The 17357-nt window shown below is 37.7% G+C and overlaps 1 protein-coding gene across 5 annotated transcripts; it reads right to left on the reverse strand.

Moving 5' to 3' along the window:
- Positions 1 to 136: 136 nt before the first annotated feature.
- On the reverse strand, positions 137 to 14885 carry LOC133876145 (light-mediated development protein DET1). Of its 5 annotated transcripts, XM_062314444.1 has the most exons (15): positions 14787 to 14806; positions 14451 to 14488; positions 14256 to 14332; positions 14105 to 14165; positions 13439 to 13544; positions 11826 to 12253; positions 11470 to 11698; positions 7882 to 8055; positions 4770 to 4838; positions 4536 to 4592; positions 1594 to 1674; positions 1355 to 1519; positions 1144 to 1239; positions 801 to 900; positions 137 to 473 (listed from the first exon to the last, which is right to left on the reverse strand). In XM_062314444.1, exons 5-15 carry the CDS (start codon positions 13508 to 13510, stop codon positions 334 to 336), a joined length of 1611 nt encoding a protein of 536 aa, XP_062170428.1. In that variant the 5' UTR covers positions 13511 to 13544; positions 14105 to 14165; positions 14256 to 14332; positions 14451 to 14488; positions 14787 to 14806; the 3' UTR covers positions 137 to 333. The 5 variants fall into 5 exon arrangements, with proteins under 5 accessions (XP_062170428.1, XP_062170420.1, XP_062170424.1 ...); XM_062314436.1 differs by lacking the exon at positions 14256 to 14332 and having other exon boundaries at positions 14787 to 14842; XM_062314440.1 differs by lacking the exon at positions 14787 to 14806 and having other exon boundaries at positions 14451 to 14766.
- Positions 14886 to 17357: the final 2472 nt, after the last annotated feature.

Consider the following 17357-nt stretch of genomic DNA (forward strand, 5'->3'; position numbering starts at 1 on the left):
GAAATATTCAAACGTATATGTACATGTAAAGTAATAATATATATATGTCAAATGTTCAATATTATATAATTTATATAAAAGGCAACATTAATGCAATTGGAGTTTTGGAGTGAGATAGAGAGACTGAGCCCGGCAGTTTACTCAAATTTCTCTGGTGATTTTCTGGATGCGTCAACCCATCCAATGGGAGGGGCTATATAGTACAACTACAACATCGATTCTAAAATACTGTACAATTTCCAAATAAATATACACTCCTCTTAGTTAATCTACAATCTCGTTAAAGGCCGTTTACAAATAGGAGCAAGCAGCCAAGGAAGATGTATAGGAGCTTCATCTCCGGAAATGAATATTCACAACTGATGGCTGCGGGGACAAACTGTGCTGAATGGAGAGAGCCAGAGGGAAAAATGGATGGAAAAGGAATGAGGAGATCTTTTTGGTCCGACCATCTGTGCTACCAGCTTCAGGACCTAATTGTAAAGCCAGAGAATAATTATAATCTGTGCCTACTCCAAAACTTAACCCATCAAGGGGGGGGATTACACGTCAATGTCAGTAATACAAGCAGAAGCTCAATATGGTGTAAATGAAATATGAATTTATGGAATTCATAAAAAGAAAGAAAGAAAATCCCTATCCATGAATATCTTGCAAACGATTGAAGAAGGGTAAAAACGAAGAAAGACAAAAGGGAAAAGCTTTGCCTGATGATTCAACTACCACTCCCTAGAAATGTTGTACTGTCGATGTCCAGACCATTATGTTTTATGAAGCCACTACAAGGTAAAGACATATACCTGGTTTAATCTTAAATTTGAGGGAATATGGTTGCCTTCTTAAAATGAATTTGATGGGATGGTCTGCCGACTGTCTATGCCGGTCGGTTGCAGAAATCAGCTGCAACAGCAGATCAATTAAAATGGAGAAAACCATAATCACAAATTGCATCTTACTAGCATTAGGAAGAGAAAAACACAAAATTAGTTGGTTAGCTTGATGGTCAGGTTTCAGTCTCTATTTAGCTTGTCATAAGGCAAGCCACAAAGAGCATTCCCAACATACCATTACAAAACAAGTACTGGGTAACTCATGGCGTGGAAAAAAGAGGGGAGAAATGCAATAGTTTTTTTTTTATCAAACCTTTTCATCAAACCGAAAGAGAGATTGGTCAAAATATGGAGAAGGACTCTGTGACTGACAACTGAATGGCAAAGAGCTCAGCATCTTCTTCACAAACTGCAGAATTCATTAGCTGATGAGATATGAGGGTATGGGACAAAATTACATAGACTACGTGACCAAAAGAGCCATTGATCAAACTTGTAACTGAGTGCTAATGATGAAACTTTACCTGTGAAGAGCTACTTGCTTTATTTTTTATACATCTTAGTTGCTCCAGAGAATGAATGTTATTTGAGGGAGATGATATGAAATTCATATACAAAGAATTTCTTGATGCCGCGTGAAAGTGGTCAGAGAACTGCTCAAACAAGAGATAAAGGTCCTCCGCAGAATTCTGTAAAAAGAGAAAATATGCCAGAGGATACACCAAGTTCTACTTGATAAACATACAACTCAGTAATAATTTACCTGATAAAATGCAACAATTTCAGTTGTCTCCATGTTATATACAGCAAAAAAAGCTGGATGCTGATCAGCATTTCGTGATACCTGAAGATTCAAACAAGTAAATCACCACAAATATTTTTAACAGTATTCAATAAAGAGCACAATGCTTATTCTTATCAAGAAAGTGAAAGTTCAATAACCAAGATTAAATTTTTAGGAATCCACAACTAGATTAAGCTCCACCACTCTGTCAATTTAAGTGGTTATCAGTTGAAAGCTCCGAGAGCCACCATGAAGATGATAAACTGAACTGAACGGTGATTAGCCTAAAGACTAGACCACTTGAGAATCAAAAGGAACTAATCAGTATTTTTTTAATAAGTAATTCAATTTTATTAGAAAGCGGAAAGGAGTGCAACCCAAGTATATAGGAAGTATACAAAAGAGACCCAATTACGGAGAAGAACACAAATCCAAAAATTCTAGAAAATTAGAAAAGTGATAACCTTCCTTTTTCTTTCTTTTTTCCTTTCTTTTTTTTCCAAAGAAAACATATAATCTCACCAAGGCAAGGCCCTTCGAACCCACCCATGGGGGAGTAAACCCTGGATACATGACCCACCCGCCAGATCCGTTTATCAAGTAATCCAAGGAAACTCCTACTACAGAATCAAACCAAGAATATCCAAGTCTATGGCTCATCCCAAACCCACCATTTGACCACTAAGTTGCACCCTGACGGTTTAGAAAAGTGAGAACTGCTTAAAGCAACCATCCACCCAAGAGTTTTGAACAAAAGAACTTTTGACTCAACCATCGTTCTCTCACAATATTCCAAATTCCAGGCATTGCATTCTCTCCAAATACATCACATCAAGCAACGAGGAACCGTCCTCCAAACTTCTATATTATGGTGGCTACCAACCTGGCTTCTCCAACTAGCCAATAACTCCACCACCCATTGGGCATGACCCACTATATCTTGAAAAGACGGAAAACCGATACCCACAAATCTCTAACTACTTCGATGGAGCAAAAGATGATCGACGGATTCCAAGTCCTTCTCGCACATGCAATACCAATCCAACACTACGGTGTGACTCTTTCTTAGGTTATCCAAAGTCGATATATTCCTTATTGTTGTTGTCAAAATAAAGAATGCCACTCTCGAAGTGGCCTTATTCCTCCAAATGCTCTAGGAAAGAAGAGCCAGCAGGGCTAAGCACATGATAAAAAGATCTAACATCGAACGTCTGCCTTTTGGAAGGGTGGAAAAATTCTATCCTCGCCACCTCGACTCAACCTGATAGAGTGCAAGAGATTAAAGAAAGTGGATACCATTTCCACCTCCCAATCATGCACTGATGAAAGTGATTCCATTAACAGGTGCCATTAGAAAACATGTGGTCTGCCACCGAGGCCTCCCTATATCGAGTAATACTAAACAACACCGAGAAAACTGCCTTCAAGGTTTGTACTCCACACCATACATCATGCCAAAACCTAATCTTAGTCCCATCTCCCACCTCAAATCTCACAAATCTAAAGAAATCCCCTCACCCTCTCCTAGCATTTTTCCATATGCCCACCCCATAGGAGCCAAACACTACATTGGAACACTATCTTATCCATACGTTGTTTAGTTTAGCTTCCACCACCAATCTCCACAAAGCCCCTCTCTGCGGCACAACGCTATAATCATTTCACCAAAAGAGCTCGGTAAACAAAAGCAAGTTTTTAACCCTCAAACTGCCTGAGGAAAACGGAGGACAAATCTTGGAACAACTAACGAAATTGTATTTAAACTCATCACCAACTCCGCCCCACATGAAATCCCGCTAAAGTTTCTTGATACGGTAAGCAATAATATCCCATGTTAAAACATCCAACACAAAGCTTAAGCTAGCAAACGGAGAAACCAAATTAGTCTATTAATGGATATCAAGGTCCACACTCAACTAACTGGGACTCTCTAGCATTTGTTTTCCTTTTAGAAATATGGGAATACCTATTTGGCTCTTTCGGGAGCTGGTTTGATTTCCAAAATGCATCAAACGGTCTTTCAAAAGGAAGTTTGATCTCCATAATGCATCACAGAGTCTATTGTTGGAATGGAATTGATGGGCCTTTCAGGAGCAGGTTTCGTGTCCATACTGCATCATAGGATCTATGGTAAGAATGGCAAGCATAGAAGAAAACTCCAATTGCAAGAGAATTGTGTCCCTTCCATATTTCTGAGTCACAGCCTTCTACTTTCTATCCATGATATGCAAATTATGTGACGTGGGACAAAAAGCTCTGATGCCAAATTGACACAAGACAGCAGCAACAGAGGACTCTTAGGCTAATTTCTTGGAAGCTTTTATGGCCCAAAGAGCTCTGATACTAAATTGTGCAGGACAGCAGCAACAAAGGACTCTTAAGCTAATTTCTTGAAAGATTTTGTGGCCCAAAGAGTTCCTGATGATTTTATGGTCGAACAGCAACATTAGGAATCTTAGGTTTAGAGGCTGGAAAGATTGATTTAAACTTGAAAAGATTGAATCTTAGTTGGTTATTCTAGCGCTTGGGGTAAGCTACGGTCATGGTTTTATGGTCGAAAAGGCTGGACAAAAAAAAAAAAAAGTTGTCTCAAGGCTTACTAATGGTGTTACAAAAAGTTCATGGTTGAAGTTCTATAAAGTTGCTGAAAATCAATGAAGCCAGGACTGACAATTCACCACTACAGACAAAAAAAGTTCAAAAAGTGAAAATGATGTAAATTACAATCATAGACACATCTAAAAAGTAATATCAAGATATAATCACATCTATTGAAACCACAGAAAAGTCCAACTACTGTGATTAAAAGGCTCATTCCCCAGTGCAGTCCTGTAGTTCCCACATTATTTGGAAAACCGTGGCAAAAGGCAGTAGTTTATGTGATAGAAACCAGAATATTAGAAAGAAGAAGAAAACCTCACCACTCCATCCACACTACCAAACTTGATTAGCAGGTGGTGCCGGTCCAAGAACTGTACCTGTCCAGAGTAGTGCATAAACAAACTGGTTCAGTGTCATATTTGATGTGCACCATAAAATTTGTTCAATATGCATGAGAAAATATGTAATAACAAGATATGAAAGTGATGTTCACATTTAAGTAATGTTGCAAAACCACCACATAAACATGCATACAATAACAGTTAAGAAACTACCTTCCACATAATCAAGTTCACATAATCTTGAAAATGGAAATAAAATTTCTTCTTCAAGCCCTGGGCCCTCTGTGGAAGCCAAAAGATAGTGCAATTAAAACAATGAAAAAGACATATAATTAGGTGCAAACTTTGTTGCAGTCACCAAGCTTGATTTCATCAAGGCTAATGACAAGTGAAAAGCAATATAGCTCCACCAAAAATTATTCAAATAAAATCTTAAAAAAAATAGAAATAGAATATTATCACACAAACAGGAAGTGCCCAACTAAGCATATAACATGGAACCATTCACTAAAGCACGCAAATTGGAAGACATATTCCAGCAGACTAATAAGAGAAAGGAAAAAATAGATTGTTTGATCTTGATTAAAAGCTTCTTGTATTAAACACAATGGTGCCTTAAAACTGTAAATACCCAATAATAGGCCAAAAAGCCTCAGCTTTTACAAGATAATAATGTCAATACCAAAACACAGTCTGACTTCAACAAGATTCATTCCCAACCTTTTATAATCATAGGCCTTTTCTAGAATTCTAGTGGACCTAACTGCAATAAATGCAATCATTAACCAAGTAGACTCAGATATAGACTTATTTATGCTACAGAGTTGAAAAGAAAGACAGAAAAATGGGCAAGGAAAGAAGGGAAAATTGACTTATTCCCGATGATGTGCTTCGTACACTTTTTTTTGATAGGTATCAAAAAACGCATATTGTTCTATAACCTATTATGGAAAATGCATTTATTACATAATAGGAATCAAATAACGCATATTGTAACTTTCCTTCCTCAACATGTTTTCTTCTTCAATACTTCTCTTCTTCAATACGTATTTTCCTTTCTTAGACGTAAGTTTTCTTTTCCAACAACAAAATGACACATTAATTGTGATGTCCCACATCTTGGGTATGAGAATGGGATGTGCTTATATGTATATTCGCACCCTTCTTGACACAACGCGTTTTAAAGCTGTGATGGTCATGAACCTATCAGAACTCCGCAGTTAAACGTGCTTCTGCGAGAGTAGTATCAGGATGGGTGACCTCCTGTGAAGTCTGATTAGGGGGAGCCAAAAGCAAACAATATTGTGTCGTTGGGGTGGGTCGTTACAAATGGTATTAAAGTCATTGCCCAGCCTGAGATGGAGAAGCATGCACAAGCCCATGAGGGTCGCTAGTGGGCACTCGCTGAGACACCAAGAACGGGGTGATCCTACGAGGGTCGCCAACAGGGACGCTGGGTCCCAAGAGGAGGTGATTGTGATGTACCACATCGCCCTTCACATTCCCCTCGAAGATTCACCCAATTCTAAGGAAGAAGACAATAGAGGAAGGTACCCAACCACTGGAGAGACCACAAGCCTCAGCGAGGCACCAACGCCCATCATCTTCACACCCACAGACTAGGTTGAAGAGAAAGGAGACCCACCCACTCCGGTGATAGTTAATCAAGCAAATATTATTAAAAAGCGTGAGGCGCCCCTAAGTACACAGGAAGTATACACAAGGAACACACACACACACATACAAAAAAAGCCCAAAAAAGAGAAACGCCAAGGCACCCACAACAAATCCCTAAACCCCCAAAGAAACCCTAAACCCGCCAAGTAGTCCTGCCTTTACCCCAGCTAGAGCCACTGCCTCTAGCATCAAAGTTAATGGAGCATTCCAAATTCTTAAGCTCCCTCCCCCCCCTTTGGTTTAGAAGCAGAATCCACAACGTCACAAACCTCATGATGTTGTCCCTCTTCAAGGGAAGAAAACAGCTCCAAAAGCCTTTTATCAGGTGTGAGCTGCGCTGCACTAAGCACTACCATGGAGTAGTCATCATCCCCCACCTCTCCATTCTCTCCATCCCCTGTCCCAACCAAAGCATCCCCCTTCAAAGATTCACCCACCTCATAGATGGTACAAGGGGAACCATCCACCGGCAAGGGGGGCCAACAAACACTCAAGAGCTAAAAAGGATGGAGACGGTAAGAAGAATACAAACCCGGCAAAAATTGGGAGACCACTGGCCTATTGACACAATTGTCTACATCAAGCCCCTAGCTTCACACCAACTCGTTCTTATTCAACCACTCAATTAAAGGAAAAAAGGTGGGTCAAATAAGTGGGCGGGCCCCATTGGGTGTGTATAGAGAGGGCCCATAACCCACAGGCCCATTGATGTGACCAAAAAAAAAGGGGGGGGGGGGGGGGGGGGGGGGGTGCACCCTTGGCAATTCAAAGCCAGAGTTTCAGCACTAGTTGCATGTCACATACACAAGTGGTTATTGCTCCTTGGGAAAACATCATGATTTTATTTAATGACACCCTCAAATCTTCATCTCCTCCGTTTTTTTTTTTTTTTTTTTTCCTTACAATATTGCTTTTTGGCTTGCTCTTGTGGCATTGCAAGGTTAGATCTATCTCTAAATATGGTTGGAACCAGCTGGCTTTTCTTCTTATTTCTCTCAAATGCAAAGGTATGGCCTCTTTCTATAGCATCCCTTTGACTCCCATAGTCAGCCTAATAGCAAATGGAATGCATTCAAAGGAAGACTGTCACATCAGACTTTGTCATGATAGCTTTTGCCAATTGAGTACTCAACCCAATATTTATGAGAAATCTATGTACATTTCCTTATCAGACCAGCCCACATGGTAAGGTTTAGAATGACTTCCAGCCTCAAAGTTAGTAACAAGCTGTTGAGAAACAAGAATATCACTACTTTCAAAATCAATGATGATGGGAGAAATGACTGAATTTGCCAGCAGGGCCATTATTACTGATAAGGAATAGAGTACAGGGAGACTTTGTGATCTTTGCCTTTCATCTTTCCTTGGAATTTTTTATGTTGCAAGGTTCAAGAAGTCGATCCTCCATTGATTTGAGTTTAAGATCGCATAACTTTCTTATCAGATACAGCAAGATACTAACATTATAAATTTATGAAGGATACTGCTATGACTGCATGGAGAACTGCAAGGAAGTACAAATAGAGAAGATTTTGAAAATAGACTGTCCTGTTCACAGATAACTGAAACAATGCCTACAATGTGATAATTCAGATAAAATATTCTGAGAAATGAAAACTAAAATAGAAAGGAGAGTCAAAAAACCAACCAAGCTCTGATCTTTTTCTTCATTCCATATTCCTCGGAATATGAATGAAAGAAGGCGTTGTTTGATGCCACTCAGAAAAGAATCTTCTAGATTAGGCTGGCTGTGATGTAAACCATTCTGAGCATGATTCTCAAGCAACTGAGGCAGTTTACTTTTATCAGGAAATGCCATGCACTGCCATCAATAGCTGAATTGTCAGTTCAGAGCTCCACACATAACACGTGAGGAAAAGTTCTTATTCACCAAACTGCGTTGATTGAAATGATAACAATATGGAGGAGAATACTCAGTAATTAATATAATCTGATGAAGCATAAATAAATTATGATATAAAACTTAATCCAAATCAGAAAAGACAGCAATCGAATCACCCCAAAGACTAACAGAAATAAAATGCAAAGAAATATGAAGGCCATCACACCAAGCAAAAAGAAGAGAAAAAAGGGCAAAAACTAGATTAAAGATACATACTCAGGAAAGTTAAAATGCTGTAACTCCAAATAAACACATAGTTAGCACAAAGTAAGAAATCATCGTACACAAGCCATTTGATTATTAACAATATTCAACCTTAATTTTAAATTACCTATACACACACACACACAAAAAAAGAAAAAAAGAAAAAAAAGAAAAAAAGGGCAGTGAATTTGTGCTCACTCGGAACCTTCAGTGGTAATAAGAGTTTCCCTAACACTAACCGTTGATTTCAACTGATGAGCAAAGTGCACAGGAGTGGTCGGACTAGGATGAGAAGCAAGCAAGATTATAGTTCTAAGTTTCACGGAAGAGATGAGTTGCTATAAGTAACATTTCAAATTGCCTAGACACACAAAAAGGGGGAAGAGGGAGGGGGGGGGGGAGAGAGAGAGAAGTTAAAGATCTACATAAATGTAAAAATAGAATCAATCGATAATATTCACATTGACACACTCTCTCTCTCTCTCTCTCCCCGCCCCGGCCCCGTGCGCGAGATCAAATGATCTCTATATGCTCCACAAAAAGTAACTGATCATTCTTTAAATGAGTATCAAATGACCACTTGAATAAACAGTGTTGTGACAAATTGATATTTGGAACGCAGAGAAATAGAAAGGAGCAAAATAAAATTAGTCAATCACACAAGATAATATTTATGTGGTTTGGCATCAAGCCTTTTTTTTTATAAGTAAATTTAGTTTTATTGAAAGCGTAAGGCGCCCCTATGCACACTAGAAGTATACAACAGGAAACACCTAACTAGAAAAGGAAAAAGAACCAAGAAAATCAAAAAAGTTGATGGATAAAGGGTACAAAAATCCATCGACCAGAGATACAACGTATGGAGAAACAACTCTAACACCTCCTCTAGGGAGCTCTCAAGGTTCTCAAAACACCTAAGGTTTCTTTCTCTCCAAATACACCAAAAAATGCATATAGGCACCATCTTCCATGTTGTAACGCTCCTTGAACTCCCAAACTGCTACCAACAAGCAACAAGGTCTAGCACACTCCTAGGCATGACCCAAGAAATACCAAAGCGAGAGAAGATGTTCCACAGAGCGGATCCCACATCACAATGTAGAAGAATATGGTCTACTGATTCCCCATCTCGCTTGCATAGGCAGCATCTATCAACAATGATTATGTGCCTCTTCCTGAGATTGTCCAAAGTAAGGATTCTACCTAGAGCTGCAAACCAAGTGGTTTGGCATCAAGCCTATATCAACGGAAGGAGATAATTGAGGAGCAATTCACTAACAAAAGAAGGAATACAAAATAGTGGTGAAGAAAAACCACTCAAATTCAAAAGCCCAATAAACCCAAAACCTCACAAAAGAACTCTAGTTCTCTTGGAGTGGTTGCCCCAAAAACTACTTTATGGGAGTAGCCACTTTGGGTTAAAGCCCTATGTGAGCTTATTCTGAAGCCACTGCATCTTTAGAAACCATACTTTTTTATAGGCTTTCAAATTCCTATTCCTTGTTGGACAATGAATACTAATTTACTGGTGTCTCTAATTCTTATTCTTTGCTGGACATGGAATACTAATCAGTCAAGGAAAATACTTTCCTTCCATGCTAAGAAGACTAGAAATAAGTATTTTTTCCCAAAATAGAAATTAGAGACAAATCTCAATAAATCTCCACCTTGACTCAAATTCCATCAAAAATTCAATATTTGTCGTGATAGCTCCATCTTGACTTGAATTCCGTCAAGCTTGACAACACAAAATCCTCATCGAGACGCTCCTCCAAATACATGACAAGGCAAGAGAATTTCTCTATGGTGTACCACTATTCAATCCAAGCCACATTCAATAATCTCCACCTTGGCTTGAATTGGTATATAGGTGTCTTCTCCAAGTCCAAATCAAAGCAAATAATTGCACAACTACTGATCTGAAGGCTATTGAAACAACTTGAAAGCAAAATTGAAATAGCCCAAATTCAAGAGTGTCACGTGTACAAGATTTGAATTGGCTTGAATTGGTTTAAAGGTGTCTTCTCTAAATCCAAATCAAAGCAAATGATTGCACAACCACAGATCTGAAGGCTATTGAAATAACCAGCCGCTTGATCAAACAACTTGAAAGCGAAACTGAAATAGCCCCAAATTCGAAAGTGTCAAGTCTACAAGACACTCACCCCAAATTGAAGCAGAACTTGGCTTTGATACCAGTTTGCTATGACAAATTAATATTTGGATTGCAAACAACAGTAGGAAAGAGCGGAATAAAATAAGTTACTCACACAAGACTCCAAGATTTACGTGGTTCAACTGGTCAAGCCTACATCCACGAACAAAGACAATAGAGGAGAAATTCACTAACAAAAGATGTAGTGCAAAATAGTGATGAAGAAAAACCACTCAAACTCAAAACCCCAATACACCCAAAGCCTCACACCCTCACAAAAGAGAACTTTTACCAAAAAAAAGAAAAGGAAAATACTTCTCTTGTTTTGTTAGTGTGGCTGCCAACAAAACTACTTCCTTTATAGTAGTAGCCACCTTGGTTAAAGCCTTATTTGAGCTTATCTCAAAGCCACTAAATCTTTAGAACCAATACTCATTTTATTTATAGGCTTCAAACTCCTGGTCCAAATACAAATTAGACAAGAAAAATTCGCTAAGAAGACTATAAATAAGTATTTTCTTCAAAATAGGAATTTGAGACAACTCTCAACAAACAGATAACTATCTTTTATGAAGGGCTGACAATATAAACCATTGAGAGACATTCCATGATCATTATCTTAAATATATCAATCAATTTTGCATCCTTGCCAATCTCTAACAACAATGTTAAGCAAATTTGGCATAAATATTGAGCAGACAAAACCTTTTTTTTCCTACTTTAGCCAAAGATAACACACAACTTTGTACTGTTGGTCTATCCTATTAGACAAATCCCTAAGTAGTATTTTCTTCTTCTTTTTTCTCTGTTTTTCCACAAGCTGACATAGAGGATTTCCCCCGTCTACCTAACCAAAGATAAGGTTTTTCCAATATTTCTAGGAAGTTTTAAGAGTAAAGCCAAAGCTAATCTGTAAAATGCCTGCTGAACTTTAGTGAAGTCACATCGAAAGCTTAAAAATAAATGCCACTTGCCTGAGCATTTGAATTGAGAAAAAGTTCATCATCCTCATGACAAAATGCCCCAATAGCTCGTACATCCACAAGGTTCCCAGAGTCCCTAATTTGGAGAATGTGTATTGCTTGATTGCGAAGTGACACAATTGCCAATAAATCATCATACAAGAAGACACCCATGTTATGGGTCAGATTAACAAAGTCATTGTTAAAGACCTTCTCATCCAGTCTGACTCCATCTCCCAATCTAATTATATCAGAAAACATAGAATAAAACTCAGGGCATAGCACAACCTCCACAAGTGATTCAAAACTTCAACATATGAATCCCTTGTAAAATCATAAACCACTTAGGAGAAACCAAGAACACATACCTCAATAGATGGAATGTTAGCTTTTCTATATATGGAACTCCCTGAATAGCTCCTCCAGTTGCGGGTACATCAGAAACTGGTGCAGTAGAAGTAGCAAATATTCCATATTGGTTACGCTCTATGTAAAGGAAGAAGTCTTTGCATATGAGCTCATTGGAGGAAACAAGTGATACACTATATAACTGTGTGAAGAAGCTTTCAAATCTCTTTGATTTTGGAGGGAGATCATGAGCATCACAGTCTTCTTCTTTGCATGAGAAAGAAAGCCATGTTGGTCTGTAAACAATCAGATCCTGATTATTTCTGCTGAAACTTATAAGGTATTGACCATCATCAGTAAATTTGCGGAATAAATGGTCTGGGCACTCAACATCATATATGGTACAACTTGGGACTAAATTCTCATAAAATCGCCTAGCCCAATGAACCTGCAAGCAAAAACATAATGATTTGGGTTTTTAGCAGTATAATTTTAATGATTTTCTAGCAAGCTTTTCATTATCTAATAAAAATTAAAATATACTATACGATAAAACATATAAGTTTCCACCCTGAGATGCAGGATTCTAAGAAATTTTTTTCCTGGGCACTAATATTTAGTCTTCAATTATTTTTGGACAGCTGCTTTTATCTCTCTTTAAGTAAGTAGTTATCATGATTTTCTTGTTTGCCCCTCCTAATTAGGTGGCTTCTCTAGTATACTTTCCTGTGTACTTAGTAGCATCATATGCTTTTAATGATTTTTCAATTACTTGAAAAAAAAAAAAAAAAAAAAATAGTCATCAATTATAATTATTGCATATCATGGTTGATAAATGTATAACAGATAAGGAGATGGCAAATATAAGAAAAGAGGAGGTGTTCTTCAAGAAGAAAAAACACATGTCATCTGAGCTTAATATGCATCGTTGGCCAATTTCCGAATAGCTGAAGGTTTTGATAGGATGATTCAACATGGTATTAGAGCTCTGTTTGTTTGTTTTTGGACACAACACGCCAGGCAAAATTGTCTTTCTTTCAGCTGGAATTCTTGGGCTAGTTTTTCGTTGTTTGTCTAATGTTTTGGCTAGGTTCTAATTCTGTTAGACTTGGAGGTGAGATGATAGTATCCAAGCCTTCTTTGTGTATGAGGTTCTTAGTTCAAGCCTTGGTAAAACCTATTTGTTAGCTTCATCTGTTCTGCACATGGAAGTCGTGCAATTAGTTCAGTGTTATTGAGCAGGCCTAGATGTGAGGGGAAGTGTCAATGTTGCTGTGTCTATGAGCTTGACATGCATTGTTGGCCCATTTCGTAATAGCTTAAGCTTTTAGGATTGATGGTTACTAACTATAAAGACATCGAAAGATCCAAAATACCAAGTCAAGACACGGAAACATTCTGATTCAAAGAGACACAAGGAAAACTGAGTGTGAAAACGCACATCAAAGGAAAAGACAACTTAAGTTCACAGCAGATAATGTTCAATCCTTCATTATGCAGCTCAATCATTAATTAGAGACTTCAACTAATCAATAATAATAAGAATACATAAAGGACCAAGATGATCAAAGTAGGAGAAGCTGCAAAACTAAATGATACAAAATAACAAATGGCCACAGTAAGAAGAAGATACACTAGTTCCAGGAGCAGGAGTGTTGATTTGGCGCTGAAAAACCCTTGCAACGATGTTGTTGCTTCTGAACATTACTACTGATGCACAAATTCAATTGATATCCCCCCTAGAAACAAGGATATGAAAGTGGATAAAAGTTACCATGCCATCCAATTCTTGTACTATACACAAGAAGATTCAATTAATCCCCCACCCCCCTCCTCCCCGCCCAAAAATAAATTAAAAAAGAAACAATCGCGTTCTATGTAGAAAACTATTAAGTCACATTTTTCAGAAAATTCTCTCTCAACTGCAAAGATGAGTCCTAACTCCTGTGTAATTCTGTTTAGTAAATAGTGGTGATACTCCAAATAGAAAAAGAAAGTACGGTCAACTATTCTTAACAATTATGAGAATTTCCACGATGGCTATGGATGTTAGATGTCCAAAGTAACTGTCTACTTTCAGAAGTAAATGAATACACCGGAAGCAATGGCCTTTTCAAATAAGTAAATAAGCTAGTTAGTAAAGATAAAAACTATTTTTAGCCACTTAACGGTATACTGGAAAATATTATAAAAATATTTGTAAGTAATTTGTAGGAATCCAATTCCTACAAAAACTAGATTGACAGCAGTAGAGCCTGACAAACAGCCATCTGATGGTTCCATTTATATTTAGACATACCAGATGTTTGACTTTCCCTTCCTTTCAGTGCATAAGAGGACTTCTTGATTGTTGCTGCCATCTGGATCAAAATAAATAAAATGTAAAGCAAAGGAATTCCATAGCAGCCCACTGCAATTAAGTACTAACCTCATTAAAAATTAGGATTTACATAAAATTGGGCCCCAAAAGCTTAACCCAGAAGTGCAACGGGACAAAAAACGATAAGCCCTCTTTAACAGCTAAGAACTGAAACATAGAGAAGAACATCCAGTTCTTTTATTTTCCCTTTTTTTTAATGAGGGTACAGAATAGAATTACAAACATTGAAATCTGTCAAGAAAGAGAGCTGCTCTCTACTGTATACCTATCCTTGCTTTCAAAATTATCTTTCTTCGTCATTTTCTACCCTCAAATTCCAAGTAGCCCCAAGAATCGCCACAAATTCGTATTGTTATACAAAAGAAACAAATGAGTAAAAACCCAATAAGGATACCAAACGATACTGAGAGACCAAAAGAAAATGAAAGAAAAGGGTTACATGCATGAAGAGCTCCAACATTATGCAATTGCCGTTAATGCATATATAGTAATATCTCATAAAATGACGAAAGGGGGCCTATGGTCTAATCCTCGGCCGGCCGACGGGCCATGACAAGGCAGCATAAGAGTTATTATGCGATAGAGAAAGAGAGCTCCTTACCCGTCGGAGGCAGTCGAGGAACTGTTCGAGAATGGAACTGAGAAGCGGGACAAAGGGACAAAGGAATAGGGAGGGGAGGAGGTGGTGCTTTAGCAACTGCGGAGTGCAAAACCACATGGTGGGCGAGTGACGTGGCACTGTGGGAGCCCCAATCCTTATTGCTCTTAAAAAATTAAAAAATTAAAAAATTAAAAAATTAAAAAATTAGAAATTAAAAAAATTAAAAGAAAAATAAACTTCGAAGAATGATTAAATCCAAATTTAAAATAGGGCACATAGATTCAAATTATCGCGTATCTCTTAGAATGTGAGAAGTATATAATTTTTTAACTAATATGTGAGAATAATTAAAAAAAGCATGTATTTTTCAAGTAATTCTACATATCTCTTTTTGGATCTCTCCTTGTGTCCTCTTAAAATTATTATGATTTTTAAAATCAACATTGAATTTGTGAAGAAAAATAATTACATTTTATTTTAATACAATGGTAATTTTAAAAAGCAACATCAATTTTGAGGGACACAAAAGGGACATTTAGCATTACTCGTGTTTTTCACTGTCTCATATGTTTAAAAGACACTAGTTTTATGAACTGAGTTTGAAGAAATTCTTTCAATCCAATTTGAAAGAAATTTTCATTGATCATTTGAAATATATATATTTTTTTTAAAACATCATCTTGTTTTCTTTAAAATGATAAAATCTTGTTAAGGTGTAAACCATTTTTTTTGGCCCACTAATCCCTTCTTCAAACTCATATCCCCTCCAAGAATACCCATGTTACGGCACACCTCATACACAATCCTCTCTATAGATTAGTCGGTACCAAGCACCGTTGAAGCCACCCCCAACTAGGACCACTCTCTACGATTAATGCTATGTACTATCTTTTTATTCATCTTTTATTCCCCCCCCTCCTCCCAAAGTTATTGGAGGACTATGCCACATCAACTTTAGTAAGTAGAATGTGAATAAAAATATGGTATATAAAATTACTTTGTCATAGAGTTGGTAGCATGAAATTCTTATGAAATCCTTCTAGTTATTCAGATTGTCATCCTTGCTTCTTCTTTTTTTTTTTTTCAAATCCATGGACAATTATTATTTTGTGGAATTGAATAGATAGCCTTGCAAACTTATGGAAAATAGCAAACATCATTATGTGCACTTTCTTCTTGGTTGTTTGGGAGGGAAACCATTGCTTATAATTCATATAAACAAAAATTAACCCAAAACTTTATTATTTTCTAAAAAGATAAAACCATGACAGGCTTGTTAACGTTGAATCTAACCTATTTCCACACAGATTTATGAGATTACTTATAGATCGAAATCGTTTATAAATCTATAAATTATAAAGTTTAACATCTTATAAATTGTAGTTGATATATTAAGATAATAAATGGTATTATATGTATAACAAAAAAAAAAAAAAGGGTAATTACTTTTTCCCCCATGAACTACCGGCATGTGTCATTTTGCCCCTACGAACTACCACTTCGACCAAAAAAGAGCATCAAACTACTATCTTTACATACTTTGGCCCCTTCCGTCAGTCTAATTCATGCAAAGATTTAAATGCTCTAACTCAATTTCAAAAATGATCTAAATACCCTAATCTTAAACAAAAAAAAAAAAAAAAAAACTGAAGGAAAAGGGGGTAGCGGCAACCACCCCTGAGGTGGCTGAGTGGCCAGCGAGCCACCCCCAAAGGTGGCTCCGGCCACCTCTAGGGTGGCTCGCGGCCCACCTCGGCCTAAGGGGTGGCCGCACAGCCACCTTAGGTCTTTTCTAGGGTGGCCGCGCGGCCACCCCAGAACCTGGGGTGGCCGGAGCCACCTTTAGGCCGCGAGCCATTCCAGAGGTGGCCGGAGCCACCTCTGGGGGTAGCTCGCAGGCCACCCGGCCACCTCAGGGGTGGCTGCCGCCACCCCTTTTCCTTCAGTTTTTTTTTTAAATATTTTTTATTAATTACTGTAGAGGGCATTTTGGTCTTTAAATCAAAATTAACGGTAAAAAATAGCATATTCCATCCAAGTTAACGGGATTCCCTGACGGAAGAGACCAAAGTATGTAAAGATAGTAGTTTGATGCTCTTTTTTGGTCGAAGTGGTAGTTCGTGGGGGCAAAATGACACAGGCCGATAGTTCATGGAGGAAAAGATAATTACCCAAAAAAAAATGTTCACTTTTTCTGGAAAAGAAGTGATTGATTTAAATTGTCAATTTGTTGTCTCGCATAAGAGTCCATATACTATCAAATGTAAAATGGATAAAATTTCACTAATAGTTTAGGATACCGTGTATTCATAATTTATTCTATTTCGAAAAATCCCTCGAATTTATTTGTTCATAATGCATCAAGATTTCCATGGACTAAAAATATCTAACTTTAAAATGATTTAGAAGTTGTCAGCTTCTCTCTTTCTAGAGAGAAGAAGCTCTTCTTTCTCTCGATAAGAGAGAAGTTTCCACCTCCTTTGTGAGGCTCTATGCCACTTCTTGTGGCTGTTATGGGGGGAGGAAGGATGGAGATTTTTTCCTCCCTTCTCCATTCCCTTTTTTCCTTTT

This window comes from Alnus glutinosa, chromosome 1, assembly GCF_958979055.1.
Source record: "Alnus glutinosa chromosome 1, dhAlnGlut1.1, whole genome shotgun sequence".
Taxonomy (NCBI): Eukaryota; Viridiplantae; Streptophyta; class Magnoliopsida; order Fagales; family Betulaceae; genus Alnus; species Alnus glutinosa.

Bases quoted from the DNA above. Each gene is read 5' to 3' on its own strand.
- LOC133876145 (XM_062314431.1), bottom strand. From the start codon at position 13,510: ATGTTCAGAAGCAACAACATCGTTGCAAGGGTTTTTCAGCGCCAAATC. The intron at 8,056-11,469 runs GCAAGTGGCATT...TATTGATGGCAG, and splicing joins TTCTCAATTCAAATGCTCAG to TGCATGGCATTTCCTGATAA. The intron at 4,839-7,881 runs GTTGGTTTTTTG...TGGCTTCCACAG, and splicing joins AAGAAAAAGATCAGAGCTTG to AGGGCCCAGGGCTTGAAGAA.